The 20,462-nt window shown below is 39.0% G+C and overlaps 1 protein-coding gene across 1 annotated transcript; it reads right to left on the minus strand.

The window, feature by feature from the left end:
* Window positions 1-1,573: 1,573 nt before the first annotated feature.
* LOC111232808 (limbic system-associated membrane protein-like) lies at window positions 1,574-17,112 on the minus strand (the record flags this gene model as incomplete). Its single annotated transcript, XM_022760460.1, has 4 exons — window positions 1,574-5,663; window positions 6,760-6,908; window positions 15,727-15,847; window positions 16,981-17,112. Coding segments are annotated over 4 exons (500 nt in total), but the record flags the coding sequence as incomplete, so codon positions are not given.
* Window positions 17,113-20,462: the final 3,350 nt, after the last annotated feature.

Raw genomic sequence — 20,462 nt, forward strand, 5'->3', positions numbered from 1 at the left:
TGAACGGCCACTAACTACTGTTACTGAAAATACATTTTACTACAGTAGAAGTAAAATCACTGTGTAAAAATGTTTGCAGATAAAAGTACAATGTAAGTCAGTTAAAATGTCTCTGAATAAATGTGTTACATTTTAAAAGAGGAGGGGTAAAACATGTTATATGGTGATAATAGTAATATATGATAAAAATATTAAAATCAGAACATCTTTAGGCTGCCAGGTGAATCAGTTCAGCACCGAAATCCACCAAATAATCCCAGTCAGGCACTATACAGCCTGTGCATACAACTGATAATTACTAATATACACTCAGTCGTCAATTTATTAGGAACATGTAGCTAAAACTGATGTAGTCTAATACAACAGTCCTGTTGTAAAACCTCCTGCATGTAAAGTTATAATCAGTTTTTATTAAAATAGTTTTAGACGCTTGTTGATTCAACTGATCATTTTGGAGGATGTAGTGTTTGAAGCTGTATTACATTATACAGAGAGGTGTTTCTGTTATTTACCTTACCTTCAATTATATAAATGGGATGGACAAAATAATAGAAACACCTGGACACCACAGTGAGAGTCCTTATGTAGCAGTAGTTTTGTGTTGGAATATCAGTTCCAAATATTGGAAGTAGCATGGTTCAGTGAAAATGTAATAAATAATAATAACCCCAAGGTAACATTAACATAAATACCAACTTCAGTCTCGAAAAATTTGTATGACCTTTATGCTAATGAAGCTAGTTTGCTGAACATGCAAGTCCTGGAATGAGGATTAGGTTTCTGAAAAGTTTGTTTTATCGCCCTCTTCCCGCTGAGTCAGACACTCTCCTGTGCCTTCCTGTCCTGTCTTACTCTTATCTAGTTTTATCAAGTTTTTACCCTCTAGTTTCAAATTTTCTTTTTCAAATCCCTCCATTTCAAGGACTTTCTTTCACCTTTTTGTGCAACAAAAGTAAAAAAATAACGCTGGTTTTTACCTCATCTCTCTGAATAATAACATTCACTATAGTCGATATATGTAATACATAAGATAAAACCTACTTTCAGCCACTGAACAGCCCCAACAGTTCCAGATTAGATATTTTACTCAGGGAGTTCTTAAAAGCTGTTCCAGGACATTGTGAGGGTTCCTCATTTGCTTTCCTGGCCCACATTTTCCCAGCTGGCACTGTGGTTTGAGCCAGAAACTGTGCAGCAACAGGCTTGATTTTCTAACCTCTAACACTGCTACAATCCCCTGTTCATATTCAGAGTCAGAAGCCAACAGTGATGCAGAATAATGTGTTTGTGTCCTCATTTTTCCAAATGCCACAACACAGCAAGGGTATAACTTGGTGTGTTATGACATCTGGTGGACAAACCTTTTACTGCAGCTGTTCCCATGACAGTGGAATAATGAGCCTGTGCCATATTGTCGTTAATGGCGGTGCTGGCAACACCCGTCTTACCTTTCATCTTTGGCACAAAAGAGTGAAACTGGAGCGTTTCCTTGGTGATGAGTTGAATGTTACACTTTCTGAGAACAAAAAAATTCTTCCAGGGACATTTATAACAATACATATTTTATTTGCATGTTACATGGTGATAAACACAACAGTGCCATTGAGTTTCTGTGTGTTCCAAGCTATCTCCAAAAAGAAAGAAAGAAAAAAAAACAGCTTACTTGCCCCAACATCTCAAGTCACATTCAAATACAGAACACTGAATTCAAACAACTTTATTTTGCGTAATTAACATTTTCTCATATACCTTTTATTACATGTCATTTTTTAGAAACTGATTGCAATTACCTTATGCCGTAATAAAATAAAATAAAACAGAAAAAAAGAGACCAGGACATTGCTGTGTCATAATCCATGATTGAATCTTAATTTCCCATGACAAAGGGAAGGGAAGTACAAACATGATAGTTACATTTGCTGTTTAAATTTTTAAATGTTGAGTTGTATAAACATGATCTTATGGATCTGCTGACTTTACAACATTCTACTGTAGAAACATCATACTGTATATACACACAAAGGAGGAAAAGAAAAAAAAAGAATCTAAACTTAAAATTGAGGGTTACCACTGTAACCATATAGCTCGGTGGAAAGTTGAAAGCTAGCTGTTCGGCCAACTCATCATGTATCTCATGCCTCATGTATGTATGTAACTCCTCAGGTAGGTTAATAAGAATGAACAGAATCTTATGAGCACACACGCGCACATACATAAGCCAGTTTTGTACAGTGAAGCGATGATGATGTTTTGAGGCAATGGTCAATAGCAAACCTAAAGCTGTATCTACAGTCTTCAGTAGATATCCAGGTCTGTCTACAGGGGGTTGGTGCTGTGTCCATAGGCTGGCTGTTGGTCTTTATCAGCAATGGAAATACACTATTTCATATTCATTTTCTGCTTTATGGATAAGACAGAGCTCCATGGCTTTTGTTTAAGTGGTCTTTGTTCATTAGTCAGTGCTTGTTGGCTGATTTTAACCTGCATGGAAAACTTGGTCACCCAAATTGGTGAGGTTTGCCTCCTATGCAAATCACCTGGATGGTATGAAGGTTTAAACAATGAATGACAGTCAATATACTGTCCTTTAAAGTCTCTTGATGCACTGATTTCTACCTATCATTCATCCCAAGCAGGTTAAAATAAATGCTGAGCACAATTTGAAGATATTTGAGCCTGCTCTGGTCGTCTGTTGATTCCTCTGGCAAAAAAGCACATTTGAGTTTGTCTGAGTGTCCGCCCAAGGCCAGCCTTGCTCTGCCCTGAGATTTTTTTTTGTTTTTTGTTTTTTTAATTTTTTTATTTAATGCGACACACAGTGAGACAGACAGACTTACTGGAATAGACATGTAGCACAGACTGCTCTCATGCAAACTGATCATGAAGAATTTTGCCACAGCTTCCACGTCATTCACTTCTTACTACAGTAAAATGGCTGCTGCTGATAAACTAGCATCCTCAAGTATGGGTTAGTCAGTGGCTAAAAAGCAATTAGGAGAGCCTGCGGAAATACCAGTGTAGTAGAAAAACATTAGGAGTCAAGTTAATCCACATTAAAGTGGCTACACCAGAGTTACTTGTTCAGTTGTAAAAAAATAAACAAAAACACGTGCGTAAGATGATGAAAGCATAAAAACAAGCAGCTTTCTTTCACTTCCTTGACTGATTTACTGATAGAGACGATAGAAATGTTGTTTCAACTGTTTAAATGCTTCAGTTTTGGTTAAAATTGTGGCCTGTTTCAGTCTCTGTACAGCTCTGTATCTATAGTTTCACCTACATGAAAATTAGACCGGATCAGATGGCATTACCAACACTACAATGTCACACCGCCATGGCCTCAGAAGCATTTACAATGAAAACACCAGGAACAAGTCTTTTAATGTGCGATGACAAGGATGACAGTAATTACACGTGTGTTTTACAGTACTAGAGCTATCTCGGCTGTTAGAAGAGCGGAGATGTGAACACACATCCAGTCGTGGAGCTGAGCTGGGCGCCGGTGTCCATATGCTATTAGTCACCTTACAGTAGGTCAAAATAAATGGCAAAAAAGGCAGCTAATAGTGCACAGTTTCTGCAATTCTCATCACAACAGCAATGACCTTTCAGCTGTTTCCTGAAAGAATTGCACTGTTTGAAAGGTCTTCTTCTTGTGAGTTTTACAAAATATTAACTCTATGGTGTGAAGAGAAAATTAGCTGTAGGACCTGTAATGTAATGGTATTATTTTGTTAAGGAGGCATCAGTACAGTGGCCTTGAAGGCCATTGAGGGGAACAAGCAATGTTTGCTTTCTTGGCTGCTCTCATATTAATTACCTGGTACATGGACAAGCATTGTAAGCTAAACATAATATTCCATTCTCTATTACATCATGTAAGCCAGTACTTGTATCATCTCAAGGATAGGTACAATAAGAACTGCACAAAACTTATGCTAGACCTTTTTTTCTTTTTTTTTTTTAACATCATTGTGTAATGGGCTTCAGTTCACATGATAGAACGGGGTTGCCAGTTCAAGAGATCTGCAAGTTATCCATCCTCAACAAAATTATATCCTATTCAGAAACATGGAGACATAAAATTTGCCTTTTCATATAGTCTAAGGACATTGGATTCAAGTATATATACACACACAACTAAAATGAATGAGGTAAAGACAGAAAAAATAACCTCAATATCAATATATTATGAATTTTTCTGTATCATTTCATATTAAAACACACATACTTCTTTGAAAGAGAAAAACTAAAAAGTGAGTCATTCATTGGTGTCATACTTTTTTTATCCAAATTCCAGCAGTATAGAAGAATGATCCTAAAACTTATAAACTAAAAGCAAACACTGTTTTGTAGTACAGTATATGTAGCCAAACACGGTGCAGCCTGCCTGTGGAGCAGAGACACACTGCACAGTACGGTTGGTTGGTCATCAGACGAGCAACATACACCGCAACAATCTTCTCTGTTTCCAGTTGTTACAGCGGCAGAACACGTTTGTCTTATCATAGAGAAATACAAAATTTTTACTATTTACAGTACGCGTCGTTATAACCTACTGTGTTTCTATTTTAAGAGAGAGAGTCCTGCTGCAAAAAGAAAAGAGGGATTCTTTTGGAATAAAGGCGAGTGGTTGTAAAGCCACTGAAGATGGATGTAGACATCCATCACCAGATTAACTAATTTCCTCAGGTGTGCACTCTGCATTGGTTTAGCTCAGTTAGGATCAAGTCAATTCTATTCACTGCATCCTCGGTTTCTGGGCTGGACGGCAACAACCCAAGTGACTGCTGCATCTAGAAACAATGCCACTGATTGGAGAGATACCCTGCTAATGCTTTATATATATGAGTTTCAGTCTAATAGCATTAGATTATGGTCGTACAGACTTTTAATATCAAGCTTTAATCTCATTACACAATCAGCTGCTGTGTTCTCCCTTTGATTTCTGTATGTGTTAGTTTCAAATCTACAGTATATTGTATGTATATTTGGCAGATACTTTGCATGTTGCTCATTAATGCACTGGTTAAACACTCGGTTAGATCTACAATTTAAGTTAACATAATGGGAGTAAGAAGAAACATATCTCATGTCTTTAGTACTTCTAGAGACAAATGATTGTTGGCATCCCTGTGAGCAGGGTGCCTCTGCTTTCATTCCCGTGAAGACAAAAATATGATGAATCCTGAACCCGATCCACACCCCCAAAAGACAAGATATAGCAGAAACAAAGAAGTGCATATGAATTAAAAAGAGCAATGCATTTCTTTAAAAGAGAACTGTTTGCTTGTTCTGTCCTTCATTTCACTGTTTTTTTTATTTTGTTGTTGTTCGTCTTACATTTTTACTCATAACCCATCGCTTTTCGTTATATCTGTAAGCAGTGCTCGTGAGCACGTAAGGTTTTCGTATCATGATGCAAACAGTCTGGAAGGGTGGTAAAGTAGGTAATAAGGTAGCAATAAGGATGTCGGTGAGTCGGAGACAAGGAGGAGGAGGAGGAGGAGGAAGAAAGGCCAGAAGGGGAGAGGGAGGAGGAGGAGGAGGAGGGAGACAGCGGTATTAACACTTGAAGAAAAGGCAGGCGAAGGAGGCCAGCAGGAGCCACAGTGATTGAGATACACAGGCAGCGCCGTTGATATCACGGCCTGTCCCGGGTCCTACACAGAGAGAGAGAGAGAGAGAGAGCAGACGAGAGAAGAGAGAGAGAGAGAGAGAGAGAGAGAGAGAGGGGTGTTAATGTAGGAGACAGAGTGACTACCAAAGAGCTCACTCAGGCTGGCAGAGCTGCTAACTATTGCCACTATATTGATTTAAACAAGGAAAAAAGATGACAAATATATCAATATCCACCATTTTGGTTTTCATTCACGAAGGTAATTTTAATGTTTTTAAAGGTAGTTTAAGAGAGAATGGCACCAAAAAATGTTCTTGGTTGACAAAGCTCGAAAATTGACAGTGATACCACTAACAAATGAATTCTTCCGGTGCTATAAATTTTATACATATTTGCATTTCAGTTGGTAAAAACATAAAATATGATGTGTTTAAATGAGCTGTAGCCTGTCCGAGTTTGTAAGTGACTACAGGCTTGTTTAGTGCCATCTGGTGGCCATGCTGTACTGCTGACTCTGTTTCTGTGATTGCAGCTCATGTGTAATCCATGCCACTGTAGAAATAAAAAAGTCAAAATGAACATTAAGTCAGTGGAGAGAGAACTGTGGTTGCAGTTCTGGTCAAACCCCAACCAGCAATGTTTTGTCTTGGAGACAACGCTTCATTTGGTCTCTGTGTGTGTGTGTGTGTATGTGTGTGTGTGCGTGTGTGTGTGTGTGTGTGTGTGTGTGTGTGGGTGTGTGTGTGGTAGATATGATGTTGAATCTGTATGAGCTGATAATGAAACAGCAGCAGGTGCTGGAGATGTTTTGGTGAACTTTAAAGTGGCCGATATTGGACATTTTAAGTTATGGCAGAAACATAATGACACCTTTCCTCTCTGAATTCAGCCACAACAAGCCATGTGAGATATATGATCACTGGTCTTTATTGTGTATGATGCTGCTGTTTGTGTGCCAAATAGAGATGGAGTGGAAACCACTGGCTCAAACTAGCTCTGTGTTTGTGGAAACACAGAGTTGTTTTGTTAAGAATAAAACATTCAGAGGTGTCATAGTAATAGCTGTTCATAGCTGTATATTTTTTAATAAAATAACTAATTCAAACTGTAAAGCAATTGGCTGTAGTGGCCATACTCACTATAGAGGAAAAGGCTGGCATTCTGGACGCCCAGTCGGTTCGAGGCCACACAGGTATAGTTCCCATAATCCTCTTCGGTGACATTGGCAATCATGAGAATAGTGGTAGTGCCAAGAATTTGGATATTGATGCCCTGGGTATTGGACAGCCTGGAGAGGAGAGACACACAGAGGTGAGGCCATTTTAAGTGAAATGTAAAGTAATGACACTTAGAGGACTTGAAGCTAGAGGGAAGTTAGTGACATTTCAGTAAACATAATACATACAATACAATATAAGGAAAAGTTCACTAAAGTTGAATTAGCTAACAAAATTTTTACCGAAAGAAAATACACACTTTGAGTGTTTTTGAAAAATTACTCATAACCTACTTGTGGTTTAAAAATAGACTTGATAATCAGCTTTACAGCAACATGGCACTTGTGTGGCATGTGGTTGTCAGGATTCAGCTATTTTCTGAATGTGGTGTTATGTTCTAGAGGCACAATGTGCTGCTTCATAAAGTGATCTCTGTGAATCCCCTCACAAAATGATTTTGTCAGTACAGCACATTTCTGTTAAATTTGTTCATGAATAAATTATATTTTATTCAATTTAGTCTTAATGTGACTCTTTCTGCACACTTACTACTACACGCTGAAGGCCATGTAGTGGAACTTTGGAGACGGCCAGATCCATATACTAAGAAATCAATAACAGACCTTAATAACACAGCCCCAAAGATGAATAAAAACCTCACAACAATTTTAACAGAAATGCCAGTATTTACTGTGTGTGGGCTCAGGTATTCAGATAAATAATAACATTAATCATATCCCATAAGGAGTTGTTGCTTTTGTGCTGGCAATCACTTTGCAATAGCAGGGGTCAGTGTCATTTCAGTGAACTTTATGAGAGTAGCTGTTGTGATTGTTAAAGAGGGGAGATGAGCCCTTCTCATTTTGAACCAAACCTTTTTTTTTTTTCATTACAACACAATGCTGCATTTACCACAGAGCCATCCAATTATGTGGCCAGAAAAGAAAAACGAGATGACATTTAGACTTTCCTTTAGGGTTTGCAGAAACGTAACAACTTATAAACATGTCAAAACAAGACACAAACATTCCTCAGGAAATATTTCTGTGTGGATATTTACTGTAAGTTCTTGCTCTGGTTCAACAATTCAAAATGTCATTGTTCTATTTTGTTTCAACAAATTACTTTGTCGTCTTTTGTTTCCATCAGACAAACAGGATCATTGTCATCCTGTCTTGGGATAAAAGATTAGTATGCTGCTAAAGTCCAATTCTGCACTTCTGGGTGCCTTAATGACCACCAAACTTCTGACAATCAATTATGTCAACCTTGAACCTCTTTCACAGCAAATTAATCAATACAGTTTGCTGACTCAGACTGTATACCTCGCTGATGAAGTGCTCCTTACATCATCGCAACCAAATAAAACTCTTTTAATAACACAGTGCACATACTGGATTCTGTTTGTTCTGGGCTGATTGAGCCCTTTCGTATCATGAATGAGGTGAAGTTCATTTAAGGCGCCTCAACTTAATCCTGCTTAAGTCTGGGTAATGTGGTAATCGGAATTTGAGCAGGGGAGCGAGAAGTTTATGCTGACACATACTTAGCTGATAGAAAGTATTAACATAAAAAGGAAAATGCACATCATGGCACAGCATAATTTGGCTCAGTGGGGAGTGGGGAAGTTGATAAAGTGCTGAGGTCCTTCCCATAGGGACACCTTGGGAACAGTGGCAATGTGTATGTGTGTTTTTGTGTGTATGTGTGTGTGTGTGTGTGTGTGTTTGTGTGTGTGTGTGTGTGTGTTTGTGTATGTGTGTGCTACAGCAGTGTCCCCACTCCATCTAAAAGCAAACCCCCACCCTACAACGATAAGGCCAGCAGCAGATATATTCTCCAATGTGTCTTCATGAGAAGTGACTGCACTATTAAAAAGGACTGCCTGCCCACAGAGCATGCTGAGAGACCCCGATAATACACAAGCACTACAGGGAGCTGAAAGCAAACAGCTAGTTTTACTATAGATTATAGTGCATGATTGTAATGCAGCAGCAGGGGGGAAAAAAACTGGCCTAAAAAAGGTCAAAGCAGACAAAACTATCTTTTGTTTTCACAGTGAAGGTTTGTGGTTGGCTTTATTTGCACACAGGCCGTGAGTTTGGATGCCCAGCAGCAGAAAAACTGGAAAGTAAAGAGCAGGAAACTGGATCTTTAGCCCCCAAAGTGTGTATCCTTTTTATATTAGCATTTATTGAGCTCAACATTTCTGCTGCCCATTTTAACTTTTAATATGTTGGCACACGCAGATCGGCAGCTTGCAACTTCCCTCACTTTTGATTTCAAGTTCATCGTCAAATATGCCTGTGTCTGTGCCAGCTTCTTCATCTGGCATAATAGACTGGAATACATTATCGGAAAAGTTGGCAGAAATGTGCATTTCTACCTTTTTTTGGAGCAGAGTGTAACATACTTGACATCCATCCCCCGCAGACAGAGGGCAGCAGTGCACTACTGGCTAACTCCGGTGATCATTTCTCGATGCACAAAGCCACTCTGCCACATTAAACCCTGGATTGAAATGATTTGACCCCTCTATTTGGCAGAGGGCATGCAGTGTGTGCGCAGGTCTGCGGTGGCAGGCCGGCAGAGATGAAAGACCAGAGCAAATCATCAGATGGACAGATTTGATTCTGTAGCGTGTGGGAGCATCTAAAGTAGGTTATCACTGCCAGAGAAAGTGACAGGCCTGTTATGATTCAAGACGGATGATAAATGAAATCAAGTGGAGAGTCCTGCTGAGACTTGTAACCCAGAGATGATTGAAAACGGTCCAGTAGCTGTGACAGCTATGTATCAGCTGACAAAACAACAAACATATCTGTCTGTTACGTTGGCTGACGGCTCATTTTGGATTTTCTCATGTTATAAACATGGATGGAGTGATTTACTGCACAAGGAGCAGCAGAGACACTCTGCTTTCAAAGATGCGTTTGCAGATAGACTGCAGTAGTTGATTCTACAGTCAGATGTCAGGGTTAACATTATAGAATCGTTTGATTTACAGTTTGATCCAATTTCCTCCCTACACAGCCAGTTAGAAGAGACAAAAAGAGCAGGGAGGGTCCTGACAGCCAGGCAGTTACAGTGATCTGTTATGAACTATTGGCCAGCTGCTTTAAGATCATGATGGATCAGTCTACTGAGGGTAATTAGGTCTCTAAGTGCTGCAGAGTCTCTCAGATCCTTGTGGAGTCAGAGATGCTGTGAAGTTAAGTTTCAGAGCATCAGAGGTGCATTTGATCACCTGAGGAGGTGCATGTTTTCATGTGGATATTAAGGATATTAAGACCGACAGAGGATGGATGTGAATAAGGTTAGGTGAGGCGTCTCTACTCACAGGAGTGGAGAGAAAAGCGAGCTCTGTAGCCAAGTTTGTGTTCACCAGCTTGTGCCATGCGGTTTGTTTGAAGTATGGAGTGTTTACTCCTTCAGTTTGGTTTATTTGGGCAGGTGAGAGCAACGCTTTTTAAACTTGGCATTAGATAACTGGCCCAAAAATATGGGCTCAAATGAGGGTCAAAATGATTTTTAACTTGTAAAGTTATGTTCACAAATAATAAATCCAAAAGTCTGTAGTTGTAAATCAACCTTTGAAAACCTGTAAAATAAATCTGCAGGAGATATTCTGCTTTGTACATGTGTAGAAAAGATTTGTATTTGAAAAAGAAGAATGTGAATAAAAACTATGAACAAACAATATCAGTCGGTCGTGAGGTTACACAAAGACATTGTGAAAGAAGAAGTGGTTTTGTGGAGTTCTCTGTGTAGATCAAAGCAGAAAAACCTCCTGTAAAGCTCAGCACTCACATCACACATTGTATGTGACACTCAAGTTACAAGTATGAATTCTGACCCTGTTTTTACTCTTGAATCTGACTGGACAATAACGATCTGATTTGAAGAGCCCACGCCGTCATCCATCTTGCAAATCTACTCTACCTTTTGGATCTCTAGCAGAGATGAAGGCAACAGAGTCACCTGCCCTCTGACTGGACTCTTTGGATGCTTTGTGACTGAACTGTTATTATGCAATCAGATTCAGGTGTAAAAACAGGGTCAAAATACTTGTAACTTCTGCATCACACACAGTGTGCTGACTTTTTCACAGTCTATGTTTGCTGCTTTGTATCTGCACACAGATGCTCCCAGAAGCACTTCCTTTTTTCACAGTGTCTCTGTGTGACTTCACCACTGACATCATTTGTTCACAGTTTTAATTAATGTAATTAAAGTTTTAATTCACAGTCTCTCTCTTTTTGTATGAATACAAACTTTTTCTCTACACATGATACAAATTTGAAATTCATAAAAATTTATTTGACAGGTTTTTAAAGGTTAGCTATGTGAACTTTGGAATTATTTGTGAACATCAATTTACAAGCTTAAAATCTTTTTGACGCTAATTTGATCCCATACAAAAATGTGTGTCTCTGTCCTCTTCCAAGAGAGCTACAGTGTAGTTTGGTTGGGGTAACATAATGAGTGGGTTTGGACTGAGAGCCAAGATTCATTTTGAAATTGTATTCTTGTCACACTATTAATAAAATGTAACATACTGTGTTTAAGCTACAGCAATTGTTTTCAACAAATCTGAAACAAAAGATATTAAAAGTATTAAAAGAGATTAAGAAAAAACAATGAACCAATGTCAAATACAGTGAGACTATTATTTTACTAAAATAATCCTGCATCTGAAGGGTATCAGTAATTAAAATATTTGTTTTTCAAATACAGTTTAGGGATTAAAGAAGGTTTAATACAACGAGGGAGCAAAGCTGATCAGAAAACTTAACTGGACTTCTAAGAATGCAGAAATCATTAAAGTATGTTTAAGATTGAAATAATGAGAGGTGACGATCCAAATCCATCCATCATCAGTCCCCTGTCTCCTCACTTTTCATGTGTTTTTACTCGTGTGGAAATTTAAAATTTTTCAGTTATTGGTGCAGGTATAAGCTGTAAGGGTGCAGTCACACTTTTGGTTAGTTTCTGTTTTTGTGTAATAAGGAAAGGAAGCAAAGGAAATCGCTTCGACTAATTTACTGTAAAAATGATAACCTGGGGAGAATGGCTTGTTCTCTTAAAAAAACATGAGCTGAGTTCAGGTTTGATTCAGTTGTGATGTCACAGCTAATGAGGATGAAAATTGAGAAAAGTTCTGGCAAATCAAAATGTGCCAGAGGTCCAGTTGACTACAGAGTACAACTGAACTAAACCCACTAAACACTGTCTGTCAAGCTTTGTATTTGTCCACATGTGCAGGCGCTGTGCATTGTTCTCTCATAAGAAAGTTTGGAGGGTATTTTTTTTCTTTCCAAAACCAAAAACACATAAGCACAAGTTTAAGGAATAGATAGGGCTAAATAACAGGTCAATTGCAATTGTTAGCATGTTTGGCTAACTAGCTTCGTACATACAGTAGTTACCAAGCATCACTTCCAAGGCCGCAGAGTGCATCATAACATGACTACATCGATTTGTGGGGTTACAGGTTATGTTAGAAAAAAAAAACCTTCACAGCTGCAGTTGCACATCCAGTGTGTAGTAGCCTATTACCCCACAGTGTGGAGGCTGACACTCGGGTGTCTGTCCTGCTCCTAATTGGCTTTGGGGAAGTTTACACTCCAGCAATGATACTGTCTACCAAACACATGTACACGTTAAAAGTGAAACAGTATACTGACTGAAAATAATGAATGAGTAAATAAGTAAATAATAATATAACAATAATAATAAGTGAGTTAATCAGTCAAACATGGTCATATTAGTAATAAATCTCACCCTACATTTTCCTTATCTTTACTTAAAATACTAGGATGATAGGATGATATTTATTTTTATGTCTTCAACATGCTCATTCAGTTTTATGATGCTCAGCGAGGGCTGAAATCATAAATCCCTGCTGATGTGAATCACATTGTTCAGTTTGGTTCAAACATTCACAGACTCAAACTATGTATTTAGCTACTGAGCTGCCACAACACTGTTCAAAGGCACTTCAGTACATAGAACAATAAGTAAATGCATCAGCATCCATGTGGCTGCAACAGTCAGTGCTGATTCTGTCTTCAGTTCAGTAGTATGTCCAGTCTGCTGCTGGTCCAAGTGCAGTTCAGGAAAAAAATAGTACTGCACATAAGGTAAGTAAAGGAAGGAAGGAAAGTAATCATTTACAACAGAGATATCACATCTTTAGCTGTCTTTTAATTTGCTTTTAACAAGCTAACAGCTTGTTAAAAGCACAGCTAACAACAAAGCTCTCAGCCACCAGTTAGAGGTTGTATGTAGCCATCAACACATATTTAACACCCCTTTCGCAGGGTTCTTATCTTAAATCGTGTCCGGAAGAAACAGTAAAAAGTGAGTCAGAAACTTTGTGTTCAACCAACTCATGGTCTAATGTTATCTAAGTAGTTAAAAGAGATAAAATAGCAGTAAAAGATGTCAGGAAAATCAATACTTGCCATCTAAAGATGAGAAGACAGCTTTTATCTACCTGTGTTGAAATAAAAAAACCCATGGTTTCAAAAATGACTAAGAATTTTCTGTGGTAAATCTGGCACTATGTGTATGTGTTGTGCAAGAATCGAAAGCTTGAAAGCAACTGAAATCGAAATGCAGCCATAACTAGCATGTTGTCATTGTGAGTTAAATGTAGATTTCAGGGTGTCCATAATATGACAATCTGTGTGCTGATGAGGTTGAACTTATTTAGAGGGAAACGAGCGCAGGAGCAAGACCCCACCTTAACAATCAGGTAAATAAGACACAATGGGCTAGGGGTTCTTTGGGAGGGGATCTATAAAATTAACTGGCCAAGCAGAGACAAATGATATTATTATGGTGCATTAACATCATCATCCAAGGAGAAAGAGCACTGGCACAGAGAGAGAGGAGGGGTGGGGGAATTGGGGGGGCATGAACTGGCACATAGCCAAAATCCTCCAGGGGACAAAACAACTGAGATAGATGGAGGTTGGAAACAACAGATAATGCAAAAATATTTCAACAACCATAAATCTTTCTTTTCAAGCACTGTGATAGGCCTATTACTTTAGAGACCATATCTGTGATAACACTTGTGACTCTCCTCCCATATTTTTCTCTCAATCTTCTGTGAACTTTTACTGCTGTAGCTTGGGCACGAGTGAAATTGCAGATCACATTGCTGTGCATGTGCAATTTTCTTATCATTAGCTTTTTTTTCCCATTCAAGCCCCTTGAGTCCCAGAATGACTCAGGTGGTGAGTTTGCTGCGGAACAGGGAAGCTCTCTGGTTATTAGATGACAAGTGTTGAAATGGAGGCACTGGGTTGTCATTGCTGTTGGATGTCATTACACTTCAATCTTCTTAAAGTGTTTTCCAGATACATGCATGACACTTAAATTGATAGTTTTCCAATGAACATCTGTGTCTGACCGCGCAATTTGCAATTTCACAGGAGACAGTACAGTTGCGGGAAGCCTGATTCCCATTTCAGCGGAATTACTTGTGGTATAAGAAAAGGATTACTGAGATTTTCAGTGACTACAGTATCTAAATTGCATGCAGAAGAATGTCCAATCTATTTTACTTTTTCTCTTTTCGAATGAATATCACACAATGCACTGCTGTCTTACGCAGTAATGTTCAATTAACCATGGAATAACAGCCCAGTGAGTGATTAAGTGGGTGATTAGTCTTTATCAAACTACACAGATGATGTCATCAAATTAACACTGGGCTGGGACAATGGGACCACAGTGAGGGCAGATTTGACAAGGGAATCAAAGAGATCCTTTATAACCACTTGGTAAAATGACACAGAGCATGTCTGGCGCAGAGAATAAAGTGATGAAGCTGCTGCCACATTTGGGAGATGAAGGGGAATCATCTCAGGAGAAATCATGCAGAAGGCGTCTGACCTGGGCTACTCACTGAAAAACCACAGGCAGGACCTCAGTGCAGTATGGAGACAACTCAAGAGATTAATGCTCATATTCACCAAAGGCGTGAATATTGGGAACAGCGTTCAATAGGATTTTTAATTTAGAAAGCAATGCTATTCATTAACTGTGTTCATAACAGTGAGCAGGAAAGCCTCTTCACAGCTGTCATGCTCGTGCCCAAGTAACTTCAATGTAAATCTCATTATTTAGCCCCATTATTTAATTTGCAGTGGCAGCAACATAAATCACGTTTGCTCCTTTGCCTCGAGGCGAGTCAGGTCGGGTCAAGTAAAAGTTATTTCTGCAATCTTTCATCACACACACATCACCAGCAGTGCTTTCTAGCTGTAACTAATTATCAATCATCACAAATTATGTTTCAGTACAGAAAGGAAAGGAACACCGGAAAGTGCACAATAAGCTCTAGTGCTAAACACGGTACAGTAAAAACTTTCCCAAACTGCTGTTGTGATGTGTAGACAGTAGAGCCTTTCAACATGTTGTGAAGGCTTTTCACAAAGACTTTGTTGTTTCCGGTGATTCGACATAGGCCTATACAGGAGAGGTGTTCCAGCTTGGAAGCATTATACAGGGGAGCATTACGGTAATGAAGACGCGTCAGTGGATTCTAGCCATCGTGGATCAGTCTTACAGTTGATATGGTTGTTTGTGATACAGGAGGCTAATGGCTTGTGCTGTATCTAACAGATTGTTTTACTGGCTGTATACAGCTCATGTATTTTAGCTCACTCTCTTAGTGCTTGTTTGGGCTAAAGCATTAAAAAATACACAGACTGAGTTTGCAAAATCATCATGAATCAGTGTGTTTTCTGGTTGATATATGATAATTGACCATCTCTCTGAGGCAACATCAGGTATGCAGTGTGTGGCTCTATACAGGAGTCTATTTGTGACATTGGTGTAGTGTAAATGTCTAAATGTGAGTCAGGTTTTTACCTTTTTTCATCTCTGTACCATTCAAACTCTGGTGTGGGCACAGCGGTGGCGTCACATTGCAGCGTCCCCATGCGGCCCACCTGAGTCTCTGAGCTCTGGGTTTTCTTTATTGTCGGAGGGTCTGCAGAGTCACACAGTGTTGAGATGAGTCACATCATAAAACTAATAACCAAACCAGCTCCCATGTACGATACAAATCAAGGCACATGCTGCTACTCTCTCCTCTCATTTGGCAATTATGTTTTCTTTCAGTTTCCTTTGAAATTCTTAGAATTTCCTTTTTCCTAAAAACTAAATTACTCTTATAATGTCCACTATGTCTGAATAGGATCACTGATATAAGCCTTAGCAAGAAGAAAAGCACTTTCATACAATGACAAATGGTCTTTCTTGAATGCCACTGATAAAAGCAAAGAAATAACAAATCAACAAACATCTTGGATGAGCTAAAGGAATTGAGAGTTTCTTCTTTGAGCTACATTTTACAGTGTAAAATCTTATTTAATTATAGGCCACACAAGCCCCATAAATCAATGTCAGATAGATTTGGGGCTAAAAGTTCAAATTCATCAAGTTTAGTATAACATTTATCATATAGACATAATGATCTCAACAAACGTCACAATGGCCAGAAATATGTCCCATGGGGATTAATGCTCATTTTCCATTTAGGATTAAACACTAAGAAATGGTTTAATATAGAATTGTTTATCATTTAATTCTGGCTCTCAGACTTGGCTAAAGTACACTTTGGGCAAACAGCCATACATGATTTGTTCAGATCAAAGAGAAGTGTATAACTCCTCTGGGGAGGGAGTTGGTTTGTGATATCTCATGAGCTGCTCATCAATCCTCAACAGCCAACGTATGTATTACAGTCATCAGATCCGAACATGGACCCCTGACAAGATGTAATTAGGTGATCTTGTTTTGAAATGCTAAGTGTCTCTTAAATGATGATGTGGTATGAAAGATTACCATCGAAATGACAGTTGCAATCAAAGTCACAGATCTTTCTCTTTCTGCCTGGGTTCATCTTGAGAAGTCTGAAGGGTGCTCCAAAACTTTCAAGATACAGCCGTCCCCTTCCCATCGCACACTATACTCTGCATGTCTCTACCCTTAACTCCAGTCTTGACTTTTATGTGCTTTTATCTGTTGAGTGCATCATCTTGTGAAATGTCTAACATGAGACGTGGTGAGAATATTGATCAGTTTGGAAGAGAGCGCACTCTGCGGTCGCTCGTTACTTACAGTTGACAACCACATTGACGTATTTGACATCCGGCGTGGCGACATCGTTGCTGGCCTTGCATTCGTAACGCCCCGCTTGGTTTCGCATGATGCCTATAATGTCCAGGTACTCTTCTCCATCCAACGGCTCTGCTGCAGAGATAGAGACAAAAGGAGAGACAAAGAGAGAAAAAAGCAAATGGAAGAGAAGTTTAATTAATGAGATCCACTCCAGAGTAATAAAATCTTATATTTCAACTCTTTCAACATAGTTGTCCATTAGATATGGACAGCTATGTTGGCTTTGGCTTTGCTTAGCATGCCCACCTATCAATGCATAAAGCTCACTAATTATCATACTTTTCTTTGTGTAATCCTAATAGAAACAAAGTGTAAAATGGCAAGCAGTAGGTGGGTGAGTTATGTGCTTTACCGTTTCCTTGTCATAGTTTGGACAGCAAAAATCAGCATGGAGTCACATTTTTTACATTTCATTCATGATACTGTGAACATGTATTACTCGAGCTTCACACGCTGGAGTAATACATGTTTTATATTTTTGTCCTCATGCTTTTATGTTTTGTCTGACATTCTTCCCAGTTTTCTACTCTGGTGCTATAGAAACTGGTATTTCATTTTAACTGTTTTTTTGGGGGGTTTTTTGCAGTTGAAGTGATAAATAACATAAAAAAATTCTGCTTTGTCACAAGCACATGAGTAAATCTGGCTTCTGCTACTATTTTGCCACCTGCGTCAGTTTGGTTTGGCTGCCATTGGACTGGAGGACACTGAGATACAATTATGGAAAGGAAACAAATGGCCAATCTTATTCAGATTTCAGATTCACTAAAAGCACAAGGTACAAGAAAGAGTGTTAATATTGCTGAAATGTTTGCTTTCACAGTTCATACTGGTATCAGATATAGATCTTTAAACGTGTCAGTGTGCTTGAAACAAAGTAGCTCATAGGACATGTCATCTGACCATGAAGGCAATGGAGTGAGTGAAAAACCTGTCATCACAGGGAGAAGGGAAGACAAGTTCATTGTTCCAGTTGGGATAACAACACATACTTTTTGTCTGGCTCTCCTTGAAGGCACTCAAGGTGTTGCACTTGGATGTAAACACAAAAAGTCACTAACGTAATTGTGTGAAAAATGATCTGATCCAGCATTGGAAAGGCAAGGAAGGGGGAGGAGGTTTGAGATGCTGCTTGACTGTTCGACAAGCACCTCGCTTGATGCATACTGACACTTACATTTCATTGAGACTTGCTCTTGATTAAGGGGTAAATAAACAAGGCATCATTTTGAACTACAGCATGCTTTCATGCTCATTATCAGCAACAGAGGTAATTCAAATTCACAGTCAGGTCATGCTGAAAAACTCAGACTGAATGACTTAGATTGACTCCTCAACTCAAAGCGTGTTTAATATTCAGCTACTTCTTAAGCTATTTCCTGTTTGTCTGAAAGCTTCAATTAACAGAGGAATGGTATCTGCAAATGTCAGACAAAACATCTGAACGGAGGGCAAGAAAACCACAGAGACTATCAGACAGATATATGACTAATTGTTCAATGAGCCATCCACCTAATTAGCCGTGTACAGAGCACAGTGTCTCGACGTCTCATTAGGAAAGATCTGGTATGTCTTATTAAAGATCTATGGGTGTGTCAGGAAGAAGAAATGGCAAATTCTTTGACGTGCTGTCACGTTGATGGTGCTTCATCTTTTATCGCATCTGAAGATAGCATTGGTGTGAGGACCCAGTAACATCCTTATTTGTGATGTGATATAATGTTTGTCATGTGTGACATTGCAATGAACTTGACAGAGATGTGATAATTAATGCTATTTTGGATGTGTTTGCACACTATACAAAGATGTACAGCATGTTTATTTGTCTTAAACATCTATCTGATATCCATTTTGGCCAGACGGAAAAAGAAACCATTGGAAATTGTACTAACTCAATAAGAAATCGTCTGCTTTGAGCCTATATGGCAACAGTGCAGCTCTCTGGGTATTTCTCAAAATGATACAATTATCTTCACTGAAGGAAGATAGTCTCCCGAGGACCCCGCAAATGTAATAACTACAATAGCATCGACTGATACTTCCCTTAATCTATGGAAATAAGAAATGATGGAATCTTGGGAGTGGAAATAAATTGCACAGAGATCTCTGGGGCAAGGGGAGAGAAGTGCACTGTTTGTAACAACAGTAAATGTCAGTAGTCTCAGTTGTGAGAAAGTTCATGCTTTTGTTCCAAGTGAGGGGCTGCAAGTTGTGTGAGACCACAGCGCCACACCCTTGGAAATGAACCAGCAACTTCAGAGACTGTGATATGGGAGGCTAGCTGAAATCAGATGTTCTGCTTTGGTGCACACTCATGAATGACATGCCATTTCATGTCATTAAACCTACAAAAACAACAGATAACAACGCCCCCAAAAACATCAGTGGGCCTTTTACACAGGCCTGAAACACCAAATATTTACAACACTGTGCCTGAATGAAAATGGTCTAAATCCTCAAAACCAAGTGCATGATGGAGATGGAGGTCAGCTGATACAATATTATTTCATGCTGATTGAAAGATCAGTGGGATCATGATCAAAGTCTAAACCAGATCATATTCAGCCCTCCCTGGATGAACTGCCAGAGTAACATGATTGGAGAGGTATGATTGAAAATCTGTTGCCATGGAAATTCTATTGAAGCTCAATCTCTTCTTCAGCACTTTGGTTTGGTGCTGGATGAAGAGAGAGAGAGAGAGAGATAGAGAGAGAGAGAGAGAGAGAGAGTAAACCAGGTGACTGCAAAGATCAAAGACGAGAGAAGAGAGGATAGAAGAGAATTTAAATGACGGATGAGAGGAAGAGGCTCGTGGGGGAAAATTAGCTCAATTTGGAGAAATATGGCGCTAATCAGATTTATCATGCAGAACCATTTTAATTATTTGACCAGCAATATAATTTCATAGTCAGCACACGAAAACTAATAACCGTTTCTTTTGGTGATCAGTCGAGAGGGTCTACAACGCACAAACTAACTTCAGGAAAAAATTATCCTCAACTTAGGCAGAACAAGCAATGAAGGAATTTGATACGCAAAGTCACTGAAAATAAGAAAATGAGGGCAACCACTATATAAACGTACAACAGTTACACAAAATAATGCTAACTACACATGCAATAACTCTTAAGTGAATGAATAGGTAAATGGAATACCGGAGCACTGCCTTCAGGGCATGTGGTCCAGCAGAGGCCAAATAAATGCCTTACTTTAAGATGAGTTCCCAATTAATGAGTAATCAAAACTGGCATTCTGATGCCCAGCCGAGTACAATGAGAGCAAACATCAAGAAAATAAGCTTAGCAGACACACAAAAAAGCAAATATATTACAAGAATACACCTTCTAAGATAGCACATGTTTTTTTGACAGAGTCTCTGGAGCACAGCAGATGAGAGGCAAGAGGAGAGAGGAGTCTGACTG

The sequence above is a fragment of the Seriola dumerili genome, unplaced genomic scaffold, assembly GCF_002260705.1.
Source record: "Seriola dumerili isolate Sdu_G_001 unplaced genomic scaffold, Sdu_1.0 BDQW01000337.1, whole genome shotgun sequence".
Classification (NCBI taxonomy): Eukaryota; Metazoa; Chordata; class Actinopteri; order Carangiformes; family Carangidae; genus Seriola; species Seriola dumerili.